The 19,748-nt window shown below is 44.0% G+C and overlaps 1 protein-coding gene across 4 annotated transcripts in view; it reads right to left on the bottom strand.

The window, feature by feature from the left end:
* Positions 1 to 1,369: 1,369 nt before the first annotated feature.
* LOC115205365 (serine/threonine-protein kinase/endoribonuclease IRE1) overlaps positions 1,370 to 19,748 on the bottom strand; it is a 30,088-nt gene continuing 11,709 nt past the window's right edge. For 2 of the 4 annotated variants that reach the window (XM_029771281.1, XM_029771272.1), the window contains exons 12-15: positions 15,245 to 15,372; positions 14,652 to 14,787; positions 14,283 to 14,353; positions 1,370 to 2,229 (exon numbers count right to left, since the gene is read on the bottom strand). In XM_029771281.1, coding sequence (XP_029627141.1) covers positions 2,023 to 2,229; positions 14,283 to 14,353; positions 14,652 to 14,787; positions 15,245 to 15,372 — 542 coding nt within the window. In that variant the 3' untranslated portion in view covers positions 1,370 to 2,022. Of the gene's footprint in view, positions 2,230 to 14,031; positions 14,160 to 14,282; positions 14,354 to 14,651; positions 14,788 to 15,244; positions 15,373 to 19,748 lie in introns of those variants that run through there. The other 2 variants (XM_029771291.1, XM_029771301.1) reach the window with 2 other exon arrangements.

Genomic DNA, 19,748 nt, shown 5'->3' with positions numbered 1-19,748 from the left:
GATGGGCTCCACATTCGCTCCGAGCTATGCTAACCTTTATGTGGGTCATTTTGAATAAAGTTTTGTTTACAATGAAATTTTGTTTACAATGAAAATGAAAATAATTTTTTGAATAAAATCCTGAAGTGTATCGATATATTGACAACATTTTTTGCATATGGGGAGGAACGAGAGAAGAGCTGAAAGACTTTATGGCATTACTCAATGACATTGACCCCAATCTCAAATTCACTATTGAATGTGACATTAAACGTGTTTATTACCTCGATATGTGGATTGAGAAATCAAATGGAACCCTGTTTACAACTCTGTACAGAAAAGAAACTGACAGAAATACTCTATTACAGGGGGACAGCTTCCATCCTGAGCCGTTAAAAAGAGGACTTCCAAGAAGCCAGTTTTTCAGACTGCGCAGTATATGCCACTCCACAGAGGACTATCTAGAAAAAGCAGCGGAGATGCGCAGTACGTTTCCAAGAAGAGGCTTCTTTCCACAATGTGTGGATTAAGCTCTTGATTTGGCATTGGGGAAAACACTAGATGAACTGTTACAAAAAAGACCCACTAAAGGTAAAGAACACTCTGTAATGTTCACCACCACATATACATTGAACTCACGCAAAGTGGGAGATGCTGTCAAGAAACACTGGCGTGTTTTATCATCGGACCCAGCTCTGCCAGCTGAATTTAGGAACCCACCACTTATTGTATATAGGAGAGGTCGCAATTTACGTGACAAATTGGTCCATGCCTACCGCCAGCCACAAACGAAAATGAGCCAGGCTCTTTTACGCCCTCTTCCGAATGGTAGCTATACATGCATGGGTTGCTCATAGTGCAATAATATGATGAAGTGTGAATATTTCTGCCACCCACACACAGGAAAACGGTTCCAAATAAGTTACATTATTACGTGTTCCACCACCCATGTTATTTACATTATTAAATGTCCGTGTGGGCTGTGTTATGTAGGTTAAACCTCTCTCAAACAGAGAATTAGAGGACATAAAAGTTCAATCAGGAGAAAGGACAGGGATTATCCAGTCGCAGTACATCTTAATGACCAAAAACATGACATTTCTACCTTTTAGATTTTGTGGCATAGAGAAAGTCAAGATATCAGACCGGGGAGGTGATATGAATAATACTCTGAGCAAAAGAGAATGTTTTGGGATTTTCACCCTCCAGACATTATACCCAAAATGTCTTAATGATGAAATGCTCATGCATGTTATGTTGTAAATGTGAACATGAGTTAATGCCGCCACTTCAGATTACTCTGACGTTGTTTCTTGTACTGTAGCCAATGATTTATGAAGCCTTAGTTGATAGGTCGATGTCCTCATTGTGGTTTTACAGACATGTTTAATACGTTTTATGTACACACTTTATTAGAATACTTATGAAATGCACATTGTTATATTTGGTAACATATGCTTGTTTTCCCTATACTACAAACACAATGATACAATAATACAAAATACAGATTCAAAATAAAATAAAAACATTGTGGACCACTCAAATTGAGTTGACGTACTAAAAGCCATTATAGTCAAACATGGTACAAGCATCATCTATAAAGCATTAAATCATCTATGTACATACATCAACAAAACAAAGTACAGTGAATAAAAGGACAACTATGCACTTATAAAGAAACGTCTCCGTTGGATGTGCCTGTGTCAGGGTCCACATTGGATCAGGAATACATTCATGCATAAAGAATGCTATTTCATACAGAATACAATAGAAAAACAGATACACAACTTTTAAAAAAAAAGCTAAGGTCACTTTTGAATCACAACAATAAAGTACATTGACAGTACAGTGAACTGACAGTCTATCTAGTTATGGAATTGTCATTGCGTTGGTCTACATAGAAGGAATGTCTCTGGATTCAGTGCACTGCAGGTTCATGTTATGAAAACAACAATAAAAGCAAAGCCTAGAAAAATACAGAATATTTGGGCTGGTGGCTTGGTTGTCATCACTTCAAAGGTTGGTGTAAAGTACTTTTTGGTCTTAGGCTGTGGATGTGTCATAGACCATCCACGCCTCTCTTAACTTGGAGTAGTATTTCTGGAAAGTCAGCTCCTCAGCACAGGTGCGCATGGCCAGGTATGTGTGCAGCAGCAGGTGGGGGAAGCGGGAGGTGAAGTAGAGCATAAAGCCTTCTGGGATTGAGCCCAACGTCTCATGGAGATCAGGAATTTCATCGTAATGGTTACTCTATGGGAAACAGCATACAATTTCTAGAATGTCACGTGCACACATTTAGTGAGGCTAACAATACTGAACAAAAATATAAACGCAACATGTAAAGTGTTGGTGCCATGTCTCATGAGCTGAAATAAAAGATCCCAGAAATGTTCCATACACACAGAAATGTGTTGACATTCCTGTTAGTGAGCATTTCTCCTTGCCAAGATAATCCATCCACCTGACAGGTGTGGCATATCAAGAATCTGATTAAACAGCATGATCATTTTTTTATTTTAAATGTAACCTTTATTTAACTAGGCAAGTCAGTTAAGAACAAATTCTTATTTACCCAGGTGCTGGGGACAATAAAAGGCCACTCTAAAATGGTCAGTTTTGTCACACAACACAGTGCCACAGATGTCTCAAGTTGAGGGAGTGTGGTATTGACATGCTGACTGCTGGAATGTCCACCAGAGCTGTCGCCAGATAATTGAATGTTAATTTCTCTACCATAAGCTGTGTCCAACGTCGTTTTAGAGAATTTAGCAGCATGTCCAACCGGACTCCCAACCGCAGACCACATGTAACCACACCAGCCCAGGACCTCCACATCCAGCTTTTTCACCTGTGGGATTGTCTGAGACCAGCCACCCAGACAGCTAATGAAACTGAGCAGTATTTCTGTCTGTAATAACATCCTCTTGTGGGGAAAAACTAATTCTCATTGGCTGAGCCTGGCTCCCCAGTGGTTGGGCCTTTCTCCAAAGTGGGTGGGCCTATGCCCTCCCAGGCCCACCCATGGCTGCGCCCCTGCCCAGTCATGTAAAACCCATAGATTAGGGCCAAATTCATTTATTTCAATTGACTGATTTGCTTATATGAACTGTAACTCAGTAAAATCATTGACATTTTTGCATGTTGTGTTTATTTTTGTTCAGTATATTAAAATGAGGCTGTAGTCACACAAATAAATATGTCTATATGTTATGTATTTGATGAATTCTGATAACAATCTTAATTTTTTCAATAATGAAATAAGCATTAATGTTACACAATTAACTACTAATACCAATATAGTGTTTCATTCGAGTAGCAGCACCTTAGAAACTGCTGCCCTATGTACATAGTCAATGAACACTGGTCACTTTAATGTTTACATACTGTTTTACCAACTTCATATGTATATACTGTACTCTGGTCAAGGCTCATCCTATATAACTACTGCTGTACACACATTTTCTATTCATATACTGTCCATACTGTCTGTACACACCGTTATATACACCGTGCACAAAAAATTAAGAACACCTTCCTAATATTGAGTTGCAGTGTGTCTTGTTTGCAATGAAACTAACCCTGTTTGTAAATAATTAAATCTGAGATGTCATTAGGAATCTGAGCATGGTACTTTCAAAAGTTAGGCCTACCATTCCATCCCAGGCCTACAGACGCAGAAAAAAAGTATGCTTTAACTGCTGGCTGATCTTCTTTCTTGGCTTAACCCAATGAGAGAAGGTCACAAGGTTTTCACTAAAAGCTGTCTGGGTTTATAAATGTTATATTGTTCAGAAAGCGAATAGGTTAATCAGTTGATAGTGACAGAATTAGATTACATCCCAAGCAAAGTAAATTTTTTGTCTCCTCGGCTATAGAAGGTTGTAGCTCTGCCTCAATGTCAAAGAAACAAACAATGATACAGTGCCTTGCGAAAGTATTCACCCCCTTTGTAACGTTCGTCGTAAGGAGTAGAGCGTGGTACGTGTTCATATTTCTATTTTATTAAACTCAGAACATGAAATCAAAACAACAAACAAAGAAAAACTAACGTCACGTTCTGCAGGCTTCACTGAGCTGAACAAAAACAAGATCCCACACTGAAGGAGGGAAAAAGGGCTGCCTAAGTATGATTCCCATTCAGAGACAACGATAGACAGCTGCCTCTGATTGGAAACCATACTAGGGCAATCAAAGAAAAAGACAACATAGAAAAATCACACATAGAATGCCCACCTCATGTCACACCCTGACCTAACCAAACAGAGAAAAACGGCTCTCTCAGGTCAGGGTGTGACAGTACCCCCCCCCCAAAGGTGCGGATTCCCGGCCGCAAACCTGAACCTATAGGGGAGGGTCCGGGTGGGCATCTACTCATGGCGGCGGCTCCGGTTCGGGGCATAGCCCCCACTCCGCCCGCTGATCCCTCCGCTTTTCTGTCGCCGGAGGAAACAGACCGTGGATCATCGCCAGAAGCACCGAACCGTGGATCGTCGCTGGATGAACCGGACCGTAGATCATCGCCGGAGGTTCTGGACTGCAGACCGCCGCTGAAGACTGGACTGCAGACCGCCGCTGGAGACTCTGGACTGCAAATCGCCGCTGGAGACTCTGGACTGCAGACCGCCGCTGGAGACTCTGGACTGCAGATCGCTGCTGGAGACTCTGGACTGCAGATCGCCGCTGGAGACTCTGGACTGCAGATCGCCGCTGGAGACTCTGGACTGCAGATCGCCGCTGGAGACTCTGGACTGCAGATCGCCGCTGGAGACTCTGGACTGCAGACCGTCGTTGAAGGTTCCCGGACTGTGGACTGTCTCAGGAGGTTCCGGACTGTGGGCCGTCTCAGGAGGTTCCAGACTGTAGGCCATCTCAGGAGGTTCCGGACTGGGGACCGTCGCTGCAGGTGCCATGCCATGGATCATCACTGCAGACTCCACGCCATGGATCACCACTGGAGGCTTTGTGCCATTGATCATCACTGGAGGCTCCGGGCCATGGATTATCACTGGAGGCTCTGGGCCATGGATCATCACTACAGGCTTCGTGCCATGGATCATCACTATAGGCTTTGTGCCATAGATCATCACTGGAGGCTTCGGACCATGGATCATCACTGGAGGCTTCTTACGTGGAGCCGGAACAGGTCTCACTGGACTGGGGAATGTCGCTGGAGGCTCCGGACTGGGGGACGTCGCAGGAAGCTCTGGACTGGGAACTGTCACCGGAAGCTCTGGACTGGGAACTGTCGCCGGAAGCTCTGGACTGGGAAGGCGCACTTGAGGCCTGGTGCGTTGGGCTGGCACAGGTGGCGTCAGATTGGTGACACGCACCTCAGGGCAAGTGCGAGGAGCAGGCACAGGGCGTACCAGGCTGGATAGAATCACTGGAGGCCTGGTACGTGGGGCAGGCACAGAGCGCACCGGGCTGTGAATGCGCACTGGTGGCACAGTGCGCATCACCGCATAACACGGTGCTTGCTCAGTCACTCGCTCCCCACGGTATGCACGAGGAGTTGGCTCAGGTCTCCAACCTGACTCTGCCAATCTCCCCGTGTGCCCCCCCAAAAAAATGTTTGGGGGGCTACCTCTCGTGCTTCCCTCGTTGCCGTGCTCTCGCTGCCTCCACCTGTTCCCATGGGAGGCACTTTTCTCCTGCCCCTAATTCCTCCAAAGCCCTGGATATACTCCTCCTCATCTCCTCAATAGACCAGGATGCCATTACCTCCTGGGTGTCTTCCCAGGTCCATTGCTCCGGACCACTCTGCTTGGTCTCTTGGTCGTGGGATCTTCTGTAACGTTCGTCGTAAGGAGTAGACCAAGGTGCAGTGTGGTACGTGTTCATATTTCTATTTTATTAAACTCAGAACACGAAATCAAAACAACAAACAATGAAAACGAACGTCACGTTCTGCAGGCTTTACTGAGCTGAACAAAAACAATATCCCACACTGAAGGAGGGAAAAAGGGCTGCCTAAGTATGATTCCCAATCAGAGACAACGATAGACAGCTGCCTCTGATTGGAAACCATACTAGGCCAATCAAAGAAAAAGACAACATAGAAATATCACACATAGAATGCCCACCCCATGTCACACCCTGACCTAACAAAACAGAGAAAAACGGCTCTCTCAGGTCAGGGCGTGATACCCCTGGTGTTTTTACTATTTAGTTGCATTACAACCTGTAATTTAAATAGGTTTTTATTTGGATTTCATGTAATTGACATAAACAAAATAGTCAAAATTGGTGAAGTGAAATTTAAAAAATAACTTCTTTCAAAAAAGAAAAAAGTGGTGCGTGAATATGTATTCACCCTCTTTGGTATGAAGCCCCTAAATAAGATCTGCTGCAACCAATTACCTTCATAATTAGTTAAATAAAGTTCACCTGTGTGCAATCTAAGTGTCACATGATCTCAGTATATATACACACACCTGTTCTGAAAGGCCCCAGAGTCTGCAACACCACTAAGCAAAGGGAACCACCAAGCAAGCGGCACTATGATGACCAAGGAGCTCTCCAAACAGGTCAAGAACAAAGTTGTGGAGAAGTACAGATCAGGGTTGGGTTATTAAAAAAATATCCGTAACTTTGAACATCCCACGGAGCACCATTAAATACATTTTTTTAATAGTGGAAAGAATATGGCACCACAACAAACCTGCCAAGAGAGGGCCACCCACCAAAACTCACAGACCAGGCAAGGAGGGCATTGATCAGAGAGGCAACAAAGAGACCAAAGATAACCCTGAAGGAGCTGCAAAGCTTCACAGCGAAGATTGGAGTATCTGTCCATAGCACCACTTTAAGCCGTACACTCCACAGAGTTGGGCTTTACAGAAGAGTGGCCAGAAAAAAGCCATTGCTTAAAGAAAAAAACAAGTAAACACATTTGGTGTTCACCAAAAGGCATGTGGGAGACTCCCCAAACATATGGAAGAAGGTACTCTGGTCAGATGAGACTAAAATTGAGCTTTTTGGCCATCATGGAAAATGCTGTCTGGCGCAAACCCAACACCTCACATCACCCCGAGAACACCATCCCCACAGTGAAGCATGGTGGTGTCAGCATCATGCTGTGGGGATGTTTTTCCATCGGCAGACACTGGGAAACTGGTTAGAATTGAATGAATGCTGGATGGCGCTAAATACATGGAAATTCTTGAGGGAAACCTGTTTCAGTCTTCCAGAGATTTGAGACTGGGACAGAGGTTCACCTTCCTGCAGGACAATGACCCTAAGCATACTGCTAAAGCAACACTCAAGTGGTTTCAGGGGTAACATTTAAATGTCTTGGAATGGCCTAGTCAAAGCCCAGACCTCAATCCAATTGAGATTCTGTGGTATGACTTAAAGATTGCTGTACACCAGCGGAACTCATCCAACTTGAAGGAGCCGGAGTAGTTTTGCCTTGAAGAATGGGCAAAATCCCAGTGGCTAGATGGGCAAAGCTTATAGAGACATACCCCAAGAGACTTGCAGCTGTAATTGCTGCAAAAGGTGGCTCTACAAAGTATTGACTTTGGGGGGTGAATAGTTATGCATGCTCAAGTTCTGTTTTTGTCTTATTTGTGTGTTTCACAATAAAAAATATTTTGCATCTTCAAAGTGGTAGGCATGTGTAAACCAAATGATACAATCCCCCCAAAAATCTATTTTAATTCCAGGTTGTAAGGCAACAAAATAGGAAAAATGCCAAGGGGGTGAATACTTTTGCAAGCCACTGTATCCCCATATGCATCGGAGTCTTTCTCTGGTATTTTACAGCTTGTTTCTAGCATTAAAAAAGCATGGACCAAAGCGTGTTATAGATCACTTTATAAATCAGATCCTTTTTTATTTTCTTCAAAATCTTAAGCTAACAAGGGGTAGGCTTGTGTTTTTTTCCATTTTTTTCCACAAAAGCAGGCCTATGGCATACCCTCTCATACACCCCCCCCAATTCCAGTCTTGGTTTTAACATAGTCTACGTCTGTGTCAGTGAAAAGCTGTTATTTAAAGAGTGCATGGTGGGTCGAGGAATTGACTGACAAATCTATGGATATAGCTGCCTATAGCCTAACTTTGTCTTCCAAACAGGTAGGCCTACCTCTTATCTCTTAAATTGGAAGTTAAATAGGCTTCAACATAAAGCCCTGTTGTTGTTAGTAAAGTCTAATTAAAATGAAGAAAGTTTAAATTAAATTAATGCCTTTTAGAATATGCCCATTTCAGCCTCAATTTTATGCTCCTCATTTCTTATATACACGTTAATGATATGCCAGATACATTAAAGTGCAAACTCTTGCTTTTTGCTGATGATTCAGCCATACTGGTATAATGGAAGGATACAGTTTACATAGAGGAGACCCTGAGTAAGGAATTGCAATAATTTTTTGGGGGATTGGTTGTCTGACAACGAAGTGTCACTACATTTGGGAAAAACGTAATCGATTTTGTTTGGAACAAAACGTAGATTGCTTAGGGCTGACAAGATAATGGTAAACTGTGCAGGCAAGGAGATTGAATCTAAAACAAGTGTAATTTATCTTGGTGTGTCCCTAGATCAATCCCTTTCTGGAGACCTGATTACTGCTAAAATTATTTATAAAAATGGCAAACAAATAGACATTTTTCCATCGTAACACTAGATATTTTAACATTAAAGTTAAGCTCTGACGAAGGCCGTGAGGCCGATACGTAAGCTTATTAAATATCAGTGATACTATCAAGAGCAGTGTGGGGTTTCCTTTTTCCTTCATCCTGTTTCAACTGTTGCCATGCACCTGCAAAAAGGTTGCTCAGATGTGCGAGTGCCTTTTGAATTTTAACATTAAAGTTAAGAAAATGCTCGTCTCAACCTTGATTCAGTGTCATTTTGATTATGCCTGCTCTGCTTGGTATAGTGGGCTATCAAAAAATCTGAAAAAGAAAATGCAGGTCATGCAAAATAATGTAATCAGTTATATGTTGAATGTCCCCCCTAGGAGCCATATAGGGGTACAGGAGTTCCGGGAGGTGAGCTTGTTACCTTTGGAGTCCAGAGTGGACCAACTTAAACTGCATCATATGTTCGACATCTTAAATGATCATGCCCCAGGTTACATGAAAAACCACATTGATATGGTCTATAACCAACACAGTCACAATACCAGAGCTAGTGTTATGTCTTGTAAAGTCCCAAGAGTAAATTGTACTGCGATGAACACGTTTTTTTCCATACAGGCATTTGTCTATGGAACAGCCTTCCCTTGGAGATCAAGCTTTCAAAAGCAGGCAAAAGTTTTCATTTGGACAAGGTTGTCTAAGTAAGGGAAACCACACCACTGCTCCTTGTGCCCACTACAGCTGGTCAGGTGTATTTATTTGAAGGATCAGTATGATGTGCAATTAATAGATTATTAAAGTGACTATGCATAGATGACAGAGAGTAGCAGTGGTGTATAGAGGGGGGGCAATGCAAATAGTCTGCGTAGCCATTTGACTAGATGTTCAGGAGTCTTATGGCTTGGGGGTAGAAGCTGTTTAGAAGCCTCTTGGACCTAGACTTGGCGCTCCGGTACCGCTTGCCGTGTAATGGCAGAGAGAACAGTCTGACTAGTGTGGCTGGAGTCCTTGACAATTTTTAGGGCCTTCCTCTGACACCGCCTGGTATAAAGGTTCTGGATGGCAGGAAGCTTGGCCCCAGTGATGTACTGGGCCGTTCACACTACCCTCTGTAGTGCCTTGCAGTCGGAGGCCGAGCAGTTGCCATACCAGGTAGTGATGCAACCAGTCAGGATGCTCTCGATGGTGCAGCTGTAGAACCTTTTGAGGATCTGAGGACCCATGCCAAATCTTTTCAGTCTCCTGAGGGGGAATAGGTTTTGATGTGCCCTCTTCACAACTGTCTTGGTATGCTTGGACCATGTTAGTTTGTTGGTGATGTGGACACCAAGGAACTTGAAGTTCTCAACCTGCTCTACTGCAGCCCCGTCGATGAGAATGGGGCATGCTCGGTCCTCTTTTTCCTTTAGTCCACAAGTCATCTCCTTTGTCTTGATCAAGTTGAGAGAGAGGTTGTTGTCCTGGCACCACATGGCCAGGTCTCTGACCTTCTCCCTATAGGCTGGGAAATTCGGCAAATTTAATGATGGTGTTGGAGTTGTGCCTGGCTGTGCAGTCATGAGTGAACAGGGAGTACAGGAGGGGACTGAGCACGCACCCCCGAGGGGCCCCTGTGTTGAGGATCAGCGTGGCGGATGTGTTGTTACCTACCCTTACCACCTGGGGCGGCCCGTCAGGAAGTCCAGGATCCAGTTGCAGAGGGAGGTGTTTAGTCCCAGGGTCCTTAGCTTATTGATAAGCTTTGAGGGCACTATGGTGTTGAACGCTGAGCTGTAGTCAATGAATAGCATTCTCAAGTGATATCCTCTGGGTCCACATTGTGCATTTTGTTGTATTTGTCTGTTGCCAAAAATATATTCAATTCAATGAGCTTTCCATTTCCGATTGATTGTGCCGCTGCTTCAAGTTTCAGCACCACAATGTAAGTTACTAGAATCTGACTTATTGTGACGTCAATAAGTCTGATAAATAGGCCTACATCATGGGCAAGGAACATATTGTTTTGAATAAAATCAATTATAGTATTAGAAAGCTATCAAAGTTGGCCTCCGGTCCTCCTTCTCATATTCTCTCTCTCCTTCTCAAACTGAACAGAACATAGGCTAGGTGTCACGACCGTCGAATAAATAATTGGACCAAGGCAGAGCATGAGTACAGTTCCACATTTTAATTATGGTGAAACTTCAAAACAACAAAGATCTAACGATCGTGCAATACTTAGCACACATAGGCACTAAACCAAAACAATGTCCCACAATGCAGGTGGGAAAAAGGACACACTAAGTATGATCCCCAATTAGAGGTAACGATTATCAGCTGCCTCTAATTGAGAACCATACACATACACCAACATAGAAATAAAATAGCTAGAAACCACCCTAGTCACGCTCTGACCTAAAACACCATAGAGAACCCCGAAGGCTCCAGCCATGGAGCGGGACTGGACGCCGTGCCTGGACTGAGCACCGGAGCAGTAGAAGGCTCCGGCCATGGGGCGGGACTGGACGCCGTGCCTGGACTGAGCACCGGCGCATAGGAAGGCTCCGGCCATGGAGCAGGACTGGACACCGTGCCTGGACTGGGCACCGGCGCAGAGGAAGGCTCCGGCCATGGAGCGGGACGGGACGCCGTGCCTGGACTGAGCACCGGAGCAGAGGAAGGCTCCGGCCATGTAGCGGAACTGGACGCCGTGCCTAGACTGGGCACCAGCGCAGAGGAAGGCTCCGGCCATGGAGCGGGACTGGACGCCGTGCCTGGACTGGGCACCGATGCAAAGGAAGGCTCCGGCCATGGAGCAGGACTGGACACTGTGCCTGGACTGGGCACTGGCGCAGTGGACCGTCACTGGAGGCTCCGGACCATGGACCGTCACTGGAGGCTCTGAACTGTGAACCGTCGCTGGAAGATCTGGACTGTGAACCGTCGCTGAAGGTTCCGGGCTGTAGACCATCGCTGGAGACTCCGGACTGTACACATGCACTGGTGGACGAGTGCGGGGAGCCGGCACAGGTTGCATCGGACCGATGACCCGCACCTCAGGGCGAGTGCGGGGAGCCGGCACAGGACGTACCGGGCTGGGAAGGTGCACTGGAGGCCTGGTGCGTGGAGCCGGCCCAGGTTTCATCGGACTGATGACACACTCCTCAGGGCGAGTGCAGGGAGCCGGCACAGGACGCACCAGGCTGGGAAAGTGCACTGGAGGCCTGGTGCGTGGAGCCGGCACAGGTTTCACCGGACTGATGATACGCTCCTCAGGGCGAGTGCAGGGAGCCGGCACAGGACGTACCGGGCTGGGAAGGCGCACTGGAGGCCTGGTGCGTGGAGCTGGCACAGGTTTCACAGGACTGATGATACGCTCCTCAGGGCGAGTGCGGGGAGCCGGCACAGGACGTACCGGGCTGGGGAGGCGCACTGGAGGCCTGGTGCGTGGAGCCGGCACAGATTGCACCGGACTGATGACACGCTCCTCAAAACACCTGCGCTGCAGCATACTCCTAGCCAACATCTATCTCCGATATCCCTCCTCACACTGCTCCATCGACTCCCAGGTGGTCTCTGGCTCTCTCCTCGGCCGACCGCCCATTGTGCCCCCCCCAAAAAAATCTTGGGGTTTCCCTTGGGCTGTTTGTGGCCACGGACCTCGGCGTCGTCGCTGTCCTCCTTTACTCCTCGGCGACTCCCGCTTAGGAAGGGTCTCGCATCCACCCAGTATCTCCTCCCATGTCCAACTCTCCTTTACCTCCTGGGCACGATGCTTGGTCCTGTAATGGTTGGATATTCTGTCACGACCGTCGAATAAATAATTGGACCAAGGCGCAGCGTGAGTACAGTTCCACATTTTAATTATGGTGAAACTTCAAAACAACAAAGATCTAACGATCGTGCACTACTTAGCACACATAGGCAATAAACCAAAACAATATCCCACAAAGCAGGTGGGAAAAAGGAGACACTAAGTATGATCCCCAATTAGAGGTAACGATTATCAGCTGCCTCTAATTGAGAACCATACACATACACCATCATAGAAATAAAATAACTAGAAACCCCCCAAGTCACACTCTGACCTAAAACACCATAGAGAACCCCGAGGGCTCTCTCTGGTCAGGGCGTGACACTAAGCCTAATCACCAAATATTCGGAAAAATCTTTTGACAAGTTTTTGATCAGCAAGAGCAGAGCAGACCAGGGCTCAGGGTTGGAATATCCATTGCAGTGTGTAATGCAGCCTAGTTTTATTTACACCATCCCAGCAGCTATCATAGAAATATAACTTTGCCCTGTGCTTCGCCAAGCATGCACTTTGTAGCCGATAGGCTATGGATCATTTGAATGAGACCACACTAAATAGCCTATAGGCACACTTGATATTGCACGCCCAGTGGAGAATCAGAGATGAGGGTCGGCGTCAAGCACACAGTGATATAAAGGTATATTGCCTGATATAGCCTGATAAACATCTGGCTCATGGGACAGCACTTTTCTACTGTTACGAATAAAACCCCCACCTGAAGAAATCCTCTTGAGAACATGCGTACCTCGGTCACCGAGAGGGCAAAGGTTTGAGTAGGGACCATAAAAACCTCAGTATAAGCTAAGGTTGTAATAGTTGTTGAATTCCTAACCAAACCACGTGGAGCATTGGCTGCACGGCTGGAAATGGTTCAACTCTGAGACTATCGATCCCGACAGAATAAGAGCCAATATTCAATACTAATTACTAGTCTGCAGCTAGAAATTATGTCAACCTGGAATGCGAAGACCGACAACCGCCGAAACATCTATTCTATAAGAACATTTCTTAATGGTACTCTGACGTATCCATCCTAACCATTGAATACTTCAGGAAAGCAGAGAGAGAGAGATGCGTGGCTGAACTTTCCAACAGAAAGACGGACGATTCCAACAGAGATCATCACGACACACTGAGCGTAAATATATATTGATTGCAATTATTCCCGAATGAATGAGCGTTCATATGCAAAGGATTAGCATTTAAATTAATATAATTATGAACTGTATAGTGACTCTTTTGTCTTTCGCGCCCTTCTCAGTCCACACCCACACTTCCCTTTGTCCACCAAGCCGTCATATCGGCTTGGCCCACTAGGGAACCTCCCCTATCATGTCCTTGTAACCATATCTAGTGTTTGTTTGTTTGTGCATTTCTGTGATTATTTTGTTAGTTAGTAAATAAATGATTACGACAATTGGTGTATGGATGATTCATAGTAAAGGCTGGGTTTGTGCAGATAACAAACAATTTACAATGTTTGGAATGAGACTAACGTGAGGTAAAGAATAATTCATTAGTTAGAAGACTAATTGATCAGATATTAAAATATCTGAAGAGTTATATTAGGAAAAGTATAACTTTGTAATCTGAATATTTTCCTTGGTGCCCCAACTTCCTAGTTAATTACATTTACATGATTAGTTTAATCACTTAATAATAACTACAGAGAATTGATTTGATAAAATAGTCTTCAATTTAATGATGCCAAAGACACGACACCCTCCTCCATTTTCTTCCGGGTACCCATTATGTAAATGTAGATCCTTCCCTAAGCATTTCACTGCACCTGCAATAACATCTGCAAAATTTGCACGAGACCAGTAATATTTTATTTGATAATATACAACTACTAGAATAATATAATACATATCATATCAATAGATATGATGTAATACATTGCCAATGGACAGAACACACTTACCTTGTTTCTTATGGCCCGTAGAAGACTTACAACAGAGACCTCTTTATATGCCCCTTTGCGTTTTTCTAGATCTGCAGAGGAAGGAGCGACAGCCAGGAAGCAAACAATAACTACATTTACAGTATAGCAATAATTTATCTGGAATTATGTCATCACAAGAGGCCATCATTTTGTGATTCCACCAAGAAAAGAGATGTTGCTGTAGCCTGGTCCAGATCTGTTTTAGCCAACACCTCTGTCAATCATTGTCATGCCAGTCATGGTGCTCTTGAGTTGGACCAGGCTAAAGTGGCTGTGATATACAGTACTTCAAATATATTAAGGCCTCACAGTCTGTTGGTGTTCAAATACTGATCCTCAGACACTAACTTTCTTGCAGATCCTTAGTGATGTGTTCCATCCAGTTTCCCTTGACCACGTTTTCTGCCTCTGACTCCAGCTGATTGATGATTGAGTCATCCAACCGCTTCAGCTTTGACTGTGCATCAATCCAATCACTCACATCCTACATGGGAAAACAGGCTTTAATTACTCAAATATGTCATTTATTAACTTCTAGCTTTGTGGCCAATAGAGTCATTGATTACGAGCCTGAGTACCTGACTGACTGTTTTTGCTCCACTGTATTCCAGTTTAATATAAAGAAACAATTTCAGCTTGCCAGGAAAAAAGAGACTTCATGAACATTCTCTGAAGAGCTATGGGCTATTTTAACCAATGGTTAAAGATGATCCATTGTCTGACAAACTTGGTATCCATAATGTTCTCATCAATGACAAGGACAAACAGCTTCAATGGAGATTCCAGAAAGACAGACAGCTAGAAAGAGGGCTATAGTATTGCCTCTTGTAGTTATATTTACTGTATCCCCATTGTAGTTATTGTGGTGAGCTTTCTTCAGGGAATAAAATGGCTTGATTTTCTTTTATATCTAGATGTGACCAATTCTAATTGACTCAGACCTTGAGGAACTTCAGCTGTTGCTCCAGGCTCCAGAAGAAAGGGTGATTGAGCACAGTCTCAGCAGAAGGCCTCCTCTGGTGCTCCTTAGTCACCATATATTTTATCAGGTGTTCAGCCACGATGTCCTCTGGGATAGACAAGACCAAACATAGTCACCATGAGGGGGTTTAAAACTTAAAATCTGACACAAGAAACTAAATGTGTGTAAATTAATTTTATAAGCAACATGTTGTTTCCCATAGAAACACCATTACCACGAATCTCCTAAGGAGGTCCAGGAGACTCTGGGCTCCATCCCTGATGACTTTGTCTCCTACTTCACCTCCCGCTTCCCCCACCTGCTGCTGCACACCTACCTGGCCATGCGTTCCTTTGCTGAGGAGCTGACTTTCCAAGATTACTACCTCGAGTCCAACACGAGACTTAGACGGCAGAAGAGAACACACCCAGAGCCTGACGTGACGACAACCAAGCCAACAACTAAAAGAATGTGACCATAGTGTGATGTCAGGCGCTCCGCTGAGAAGTACTCCATCCCACACCAGCAAACCTCCAATCTATGTCAGTACACTGTATTGTCACGGTTCTTTTTACTGTTTACATGAACAATATTGGTTTGTCTGAAGAAGAAGCAATCACTTTCACCTGTATGCATATGACACTGTTGTGTATGCTATTTCGCCGATGGCTGACCAGGTTCTGTCAGAGCTTTAATCTGCCTTTATTGCCTTGCAGAAAGCCTTTATTAAACTGAAATTGGTACTTAATGCAGGTAAAACCAAGTATATGTTATATTCCAAATGACATAAAAATGTATCTGATGATTTATGCATAAGTACATTGGATGGTGCCCTCATTGTTTGTGTCCCCACTTATAAATATATACAGTATTTGCAGAGTTAGCTCCAGGTAAATGTTTTAAATGTCTGTTTAAACTACTAGCACATGACTCGGACCCCCATGCATACCCAACAAGACATGCCACAAGAGGTCTTTTCACAATCCCCAAGTCCAGAACAGACTATGGGAGGCGCACAGTACTACATAGAGCCATGACTACATGGAACTCTATTCCTCATCAGGTAACTGATGCAAGCAGTAGAATACGATTTTCTTTAAACAGATAAAAATACACCTATTGGAACAGCGGAGACAGTGAAGAGACACACACACACACACACACGGCTACCCAGACTATTTGCATTGCCCCCCCTCTTTTACACCGCTGCTACTCTGTTATCATCTATGCATAGTCACTAATAACTCTACCTACATGTACGTATTACCTCAACTAACCGGTGCCCCCGCACATTAACTCTGTACCCCCCTGTATATAGTCTCGCTATTGTTATTTCACTGCTGCTCTTTAATTACCTGTTTCTTATTCTTATCCATATTTTTTTCAAACGGCATTGTTGGTTAGGGGCTCGTAAGTAAGCATTTCATTGTAAGGTCTACACCTGTTGTATTCGGCGCATGTGACTAATAAAATTTGATCACACGTACTCTACACACACATCGATTTTGTATTGTAGATATGTGGTAGAGTAGTGGCATGAGGGCACACACAATGTGTTGTGAAAAGTGTTATGAAATGTAATGTAATATTTTAAATTTTGTATATACTGTGCATTTGGAAAGTATTCAGACCCCTTCCCCTTTTCCACATTTTGTTACATTATAGTCTTACTTTAAAATTGATTAAATAAAAAATAAACCTACAGACAATACCCCATAATGACAAAGCGAAATCACGTTTATAAATGTTTGCAAATGTAAAAAATTTATAATTTACATAATATTTAGACCCTTTATGAGACTCAAAACTTAACTCAGTTGCATTCTGTTTTAATTGATCATCCTTGAGATGTTTCTACAACTTGATTGGAGTCCATCTGTGGTAAATTAAATTGATTGGACATGATTTGGAAAGGCACACACCTAGCATATAAGTCCCACATCTATATCAGGTCCCACAGTTGACAGTGCACGTCAGAGCAAAACCAAGCCACGAGGTTGAAGGAACTGTCCGTAGAGCGCCGAGACAGGATTGTGTCAAGGCACAGGTCTGGGGAAGGGTACCAAAAAATGTCTGAAACATTTACAGTCCCCAAGAATACAGTGGCCTCTATCATTCTTAAATGGGAGAAGTTTGGAAACACCAAGACTCTTCCTAGAGCTGGCCGCCCAGCCAAACTGAGCAATCGGCGGAGAAGGGCCTTGGTCAGGGAGGCGACCAAGAACCAGATGGTCACTCTGACAGAGCTCCAGAGTTCCTCTGTGGAGATGGGAGAACCTTCCAGAAGGACAACCATCTCTGAAGCACTCCACCAATCAGGCCTTTATGTTAGAGTGGCCAGACGGAAGTCACTCCTCAGTAAAAGGCACATGACAGCCTGCTTGGAGTTTGCCAAAAGGCACCTAAAGACTCTCAGACCATGAGAAACAAGATTCTCTGGTCTGATGAAACCAAGATTGAACTCTTTGGCCTGAATGCCAAGCGTCACATCTAGAGGAAACCTGCCACCATCTCTACAGTGAAGCATAGTGGTGGCAGCATCATGCTGTGGGGAAGTTTTTCAGCAGAAGGGACTGGGAGACTAGTCAGGATCGAGGGAAAGATGAACAGAGCAAAGTACAGAGAGATCCTTGATAAAAACCTGATCCAGAGTGCTCAGGACCTCAGACTGGGATGAAGGTTTACCTTCCAACAGGACAATGACCCTAAGCACAAAGCCATGACAACACAGGAGTGGCTTCGGGACAAGTCTGTCCTTGAGTGGCCCAGCCAGAGCACGGACTTGAACCCAATCGAACATCTCTGCAGAGACCTGAAAATAGTTGTGCAGCGACTCTCCCCATCCAACCAGACAGATGTTCCGCTAGCGGAACGTCTGCTCCAATATCCAATGATGGGCGTGGCGCGAAATACAAATTCCTCTAAAATCCGAAAACTTCAATTTTTCAAACATATGACTATTTTACAGCTATTTAAAGACAAGACTCTCGTTAATCTAACCACACTGTCCGATTTCAAAAAGGCTTTACAGCGAAAGCAAAACATTAGATTATGTCAGCAGAGTACCCAGCCAGAAATAATCAGACACCCATTTTTCAAGCTAGCATATAATGTCACAAAAACCCAGAAGACAGCTAAATGCACCACACCTAGGACATTATGTTATACAATACATGCATGTCTGTTCAATCAAGTTCATATTTATATAAAAAAACAACTTTTTACATTAGCATGTGACGTTCAGAACTAGCATACCCCCCGCAAACTTCCGGGGAATTTACTAACAATTTACTAAATTACTCACGATAAACGTTCACAAAAAGCATAACAATTATTTTAAGAATTATAGATACAGAACTCCTCTATGCACTCGATATGTCCGATTTTAAAATAGCTTTTCGGATGAAGCACATTTTGCAATATTCTAAGTACATAGCCCAGCCATCACGGGCTAGCTATTTAGACACCCACCCAGTTTAGCCTTCACCAAAATCATATTTCCTATAAGAAAAATGGTCTTACCTTTCCTGTTCTTCGTCAGAATGCACTCCCAGGACTTCTACTTCAATAACAAATGTAGGTTTGGTCCCAAATAATCCATCGTTATGTTCCATCAGCGGCATTTTGTTCGTGAGTTCTAGACACTATCAGAATGGTAAATCACGGTCGTGCGCTTGGCTTATAACGTGACAAAAAATTTATAAATATTCCATTACCGTACTTCGAAGCATGTCAACCGCTGTTTAAAATCAATTTTTATGCAATTTATCTCGTAACAAAGCGATAATATTCCGACCGGGAATCTGCGTGTCTGTAAACAGAGGGAAAAACAGAAAGGCGGGGGCGGGCAGTGCCCGCGCCTAAGCCTTTTGTCTGCTGATAGACCACTTAGCAAAAGCGCTCGTGTGTTTCAGCCAGGGCTTTGAATTACATCATTCAGGTTTTTCCTGGGCTCTGAGAGCCCATTGGAGACGTGGGAAGTGTCACGTAACAGCAGAGATCCCTTGTAATAGATAGAGATGACAAAGAAGGGGAAGAAATGGTCAGACAGGGTACTTCCTGTACAGAATCTTCTCACGTTTTGGCCTGCCAAATGAGTTCTGTTATACTCACAGACACCATTCAAACAGTTTTAGAAACTTTGGAGTGTTTTCTATCCAAAGCTAATAATTATTTGCATATTCTAGTTTCTGGGCAGGACTAATAATCAGATTAAATCGGGTACGTTTTTTATCCAGCCGTGAAAATACTGCCCCCTAGCCATAAGAGGTTATTAAGAGGATCTGCAGAGAAAAATGGGAGAAACTCCCCAAATACAGGTGTGCCAAGTTTGTGGTGTCATACCCAATAAGACTCGAGGCTGTAATCGCTGCCAAAGGTGCTTCAACAAAGTAATGAGTAAAGGGTCCATATTTATGTAAATGTAATATTTCCGTTTTTATTTTTAAAACATTTGCAAACATTTCAAAAAAACTATTTTTGTT

This window comes from Salmo trutta, chromosome 1 (genome assembly GCF_901001165.1).
Source record: "Salmo trutta chromosome 1, fSalTru1.1, whole genome shotgun sequence".
In the NCBI taxonomy this organism is placed as follows: Eukaryota; Metazoa; Chordata; class Actinopteri; order Salmoniformes; family Salmonidae; genus Salmo; species Salmo trutta.
This window is presented reverse-complemented; position numbering and strand designations above follow the sequence as displayed.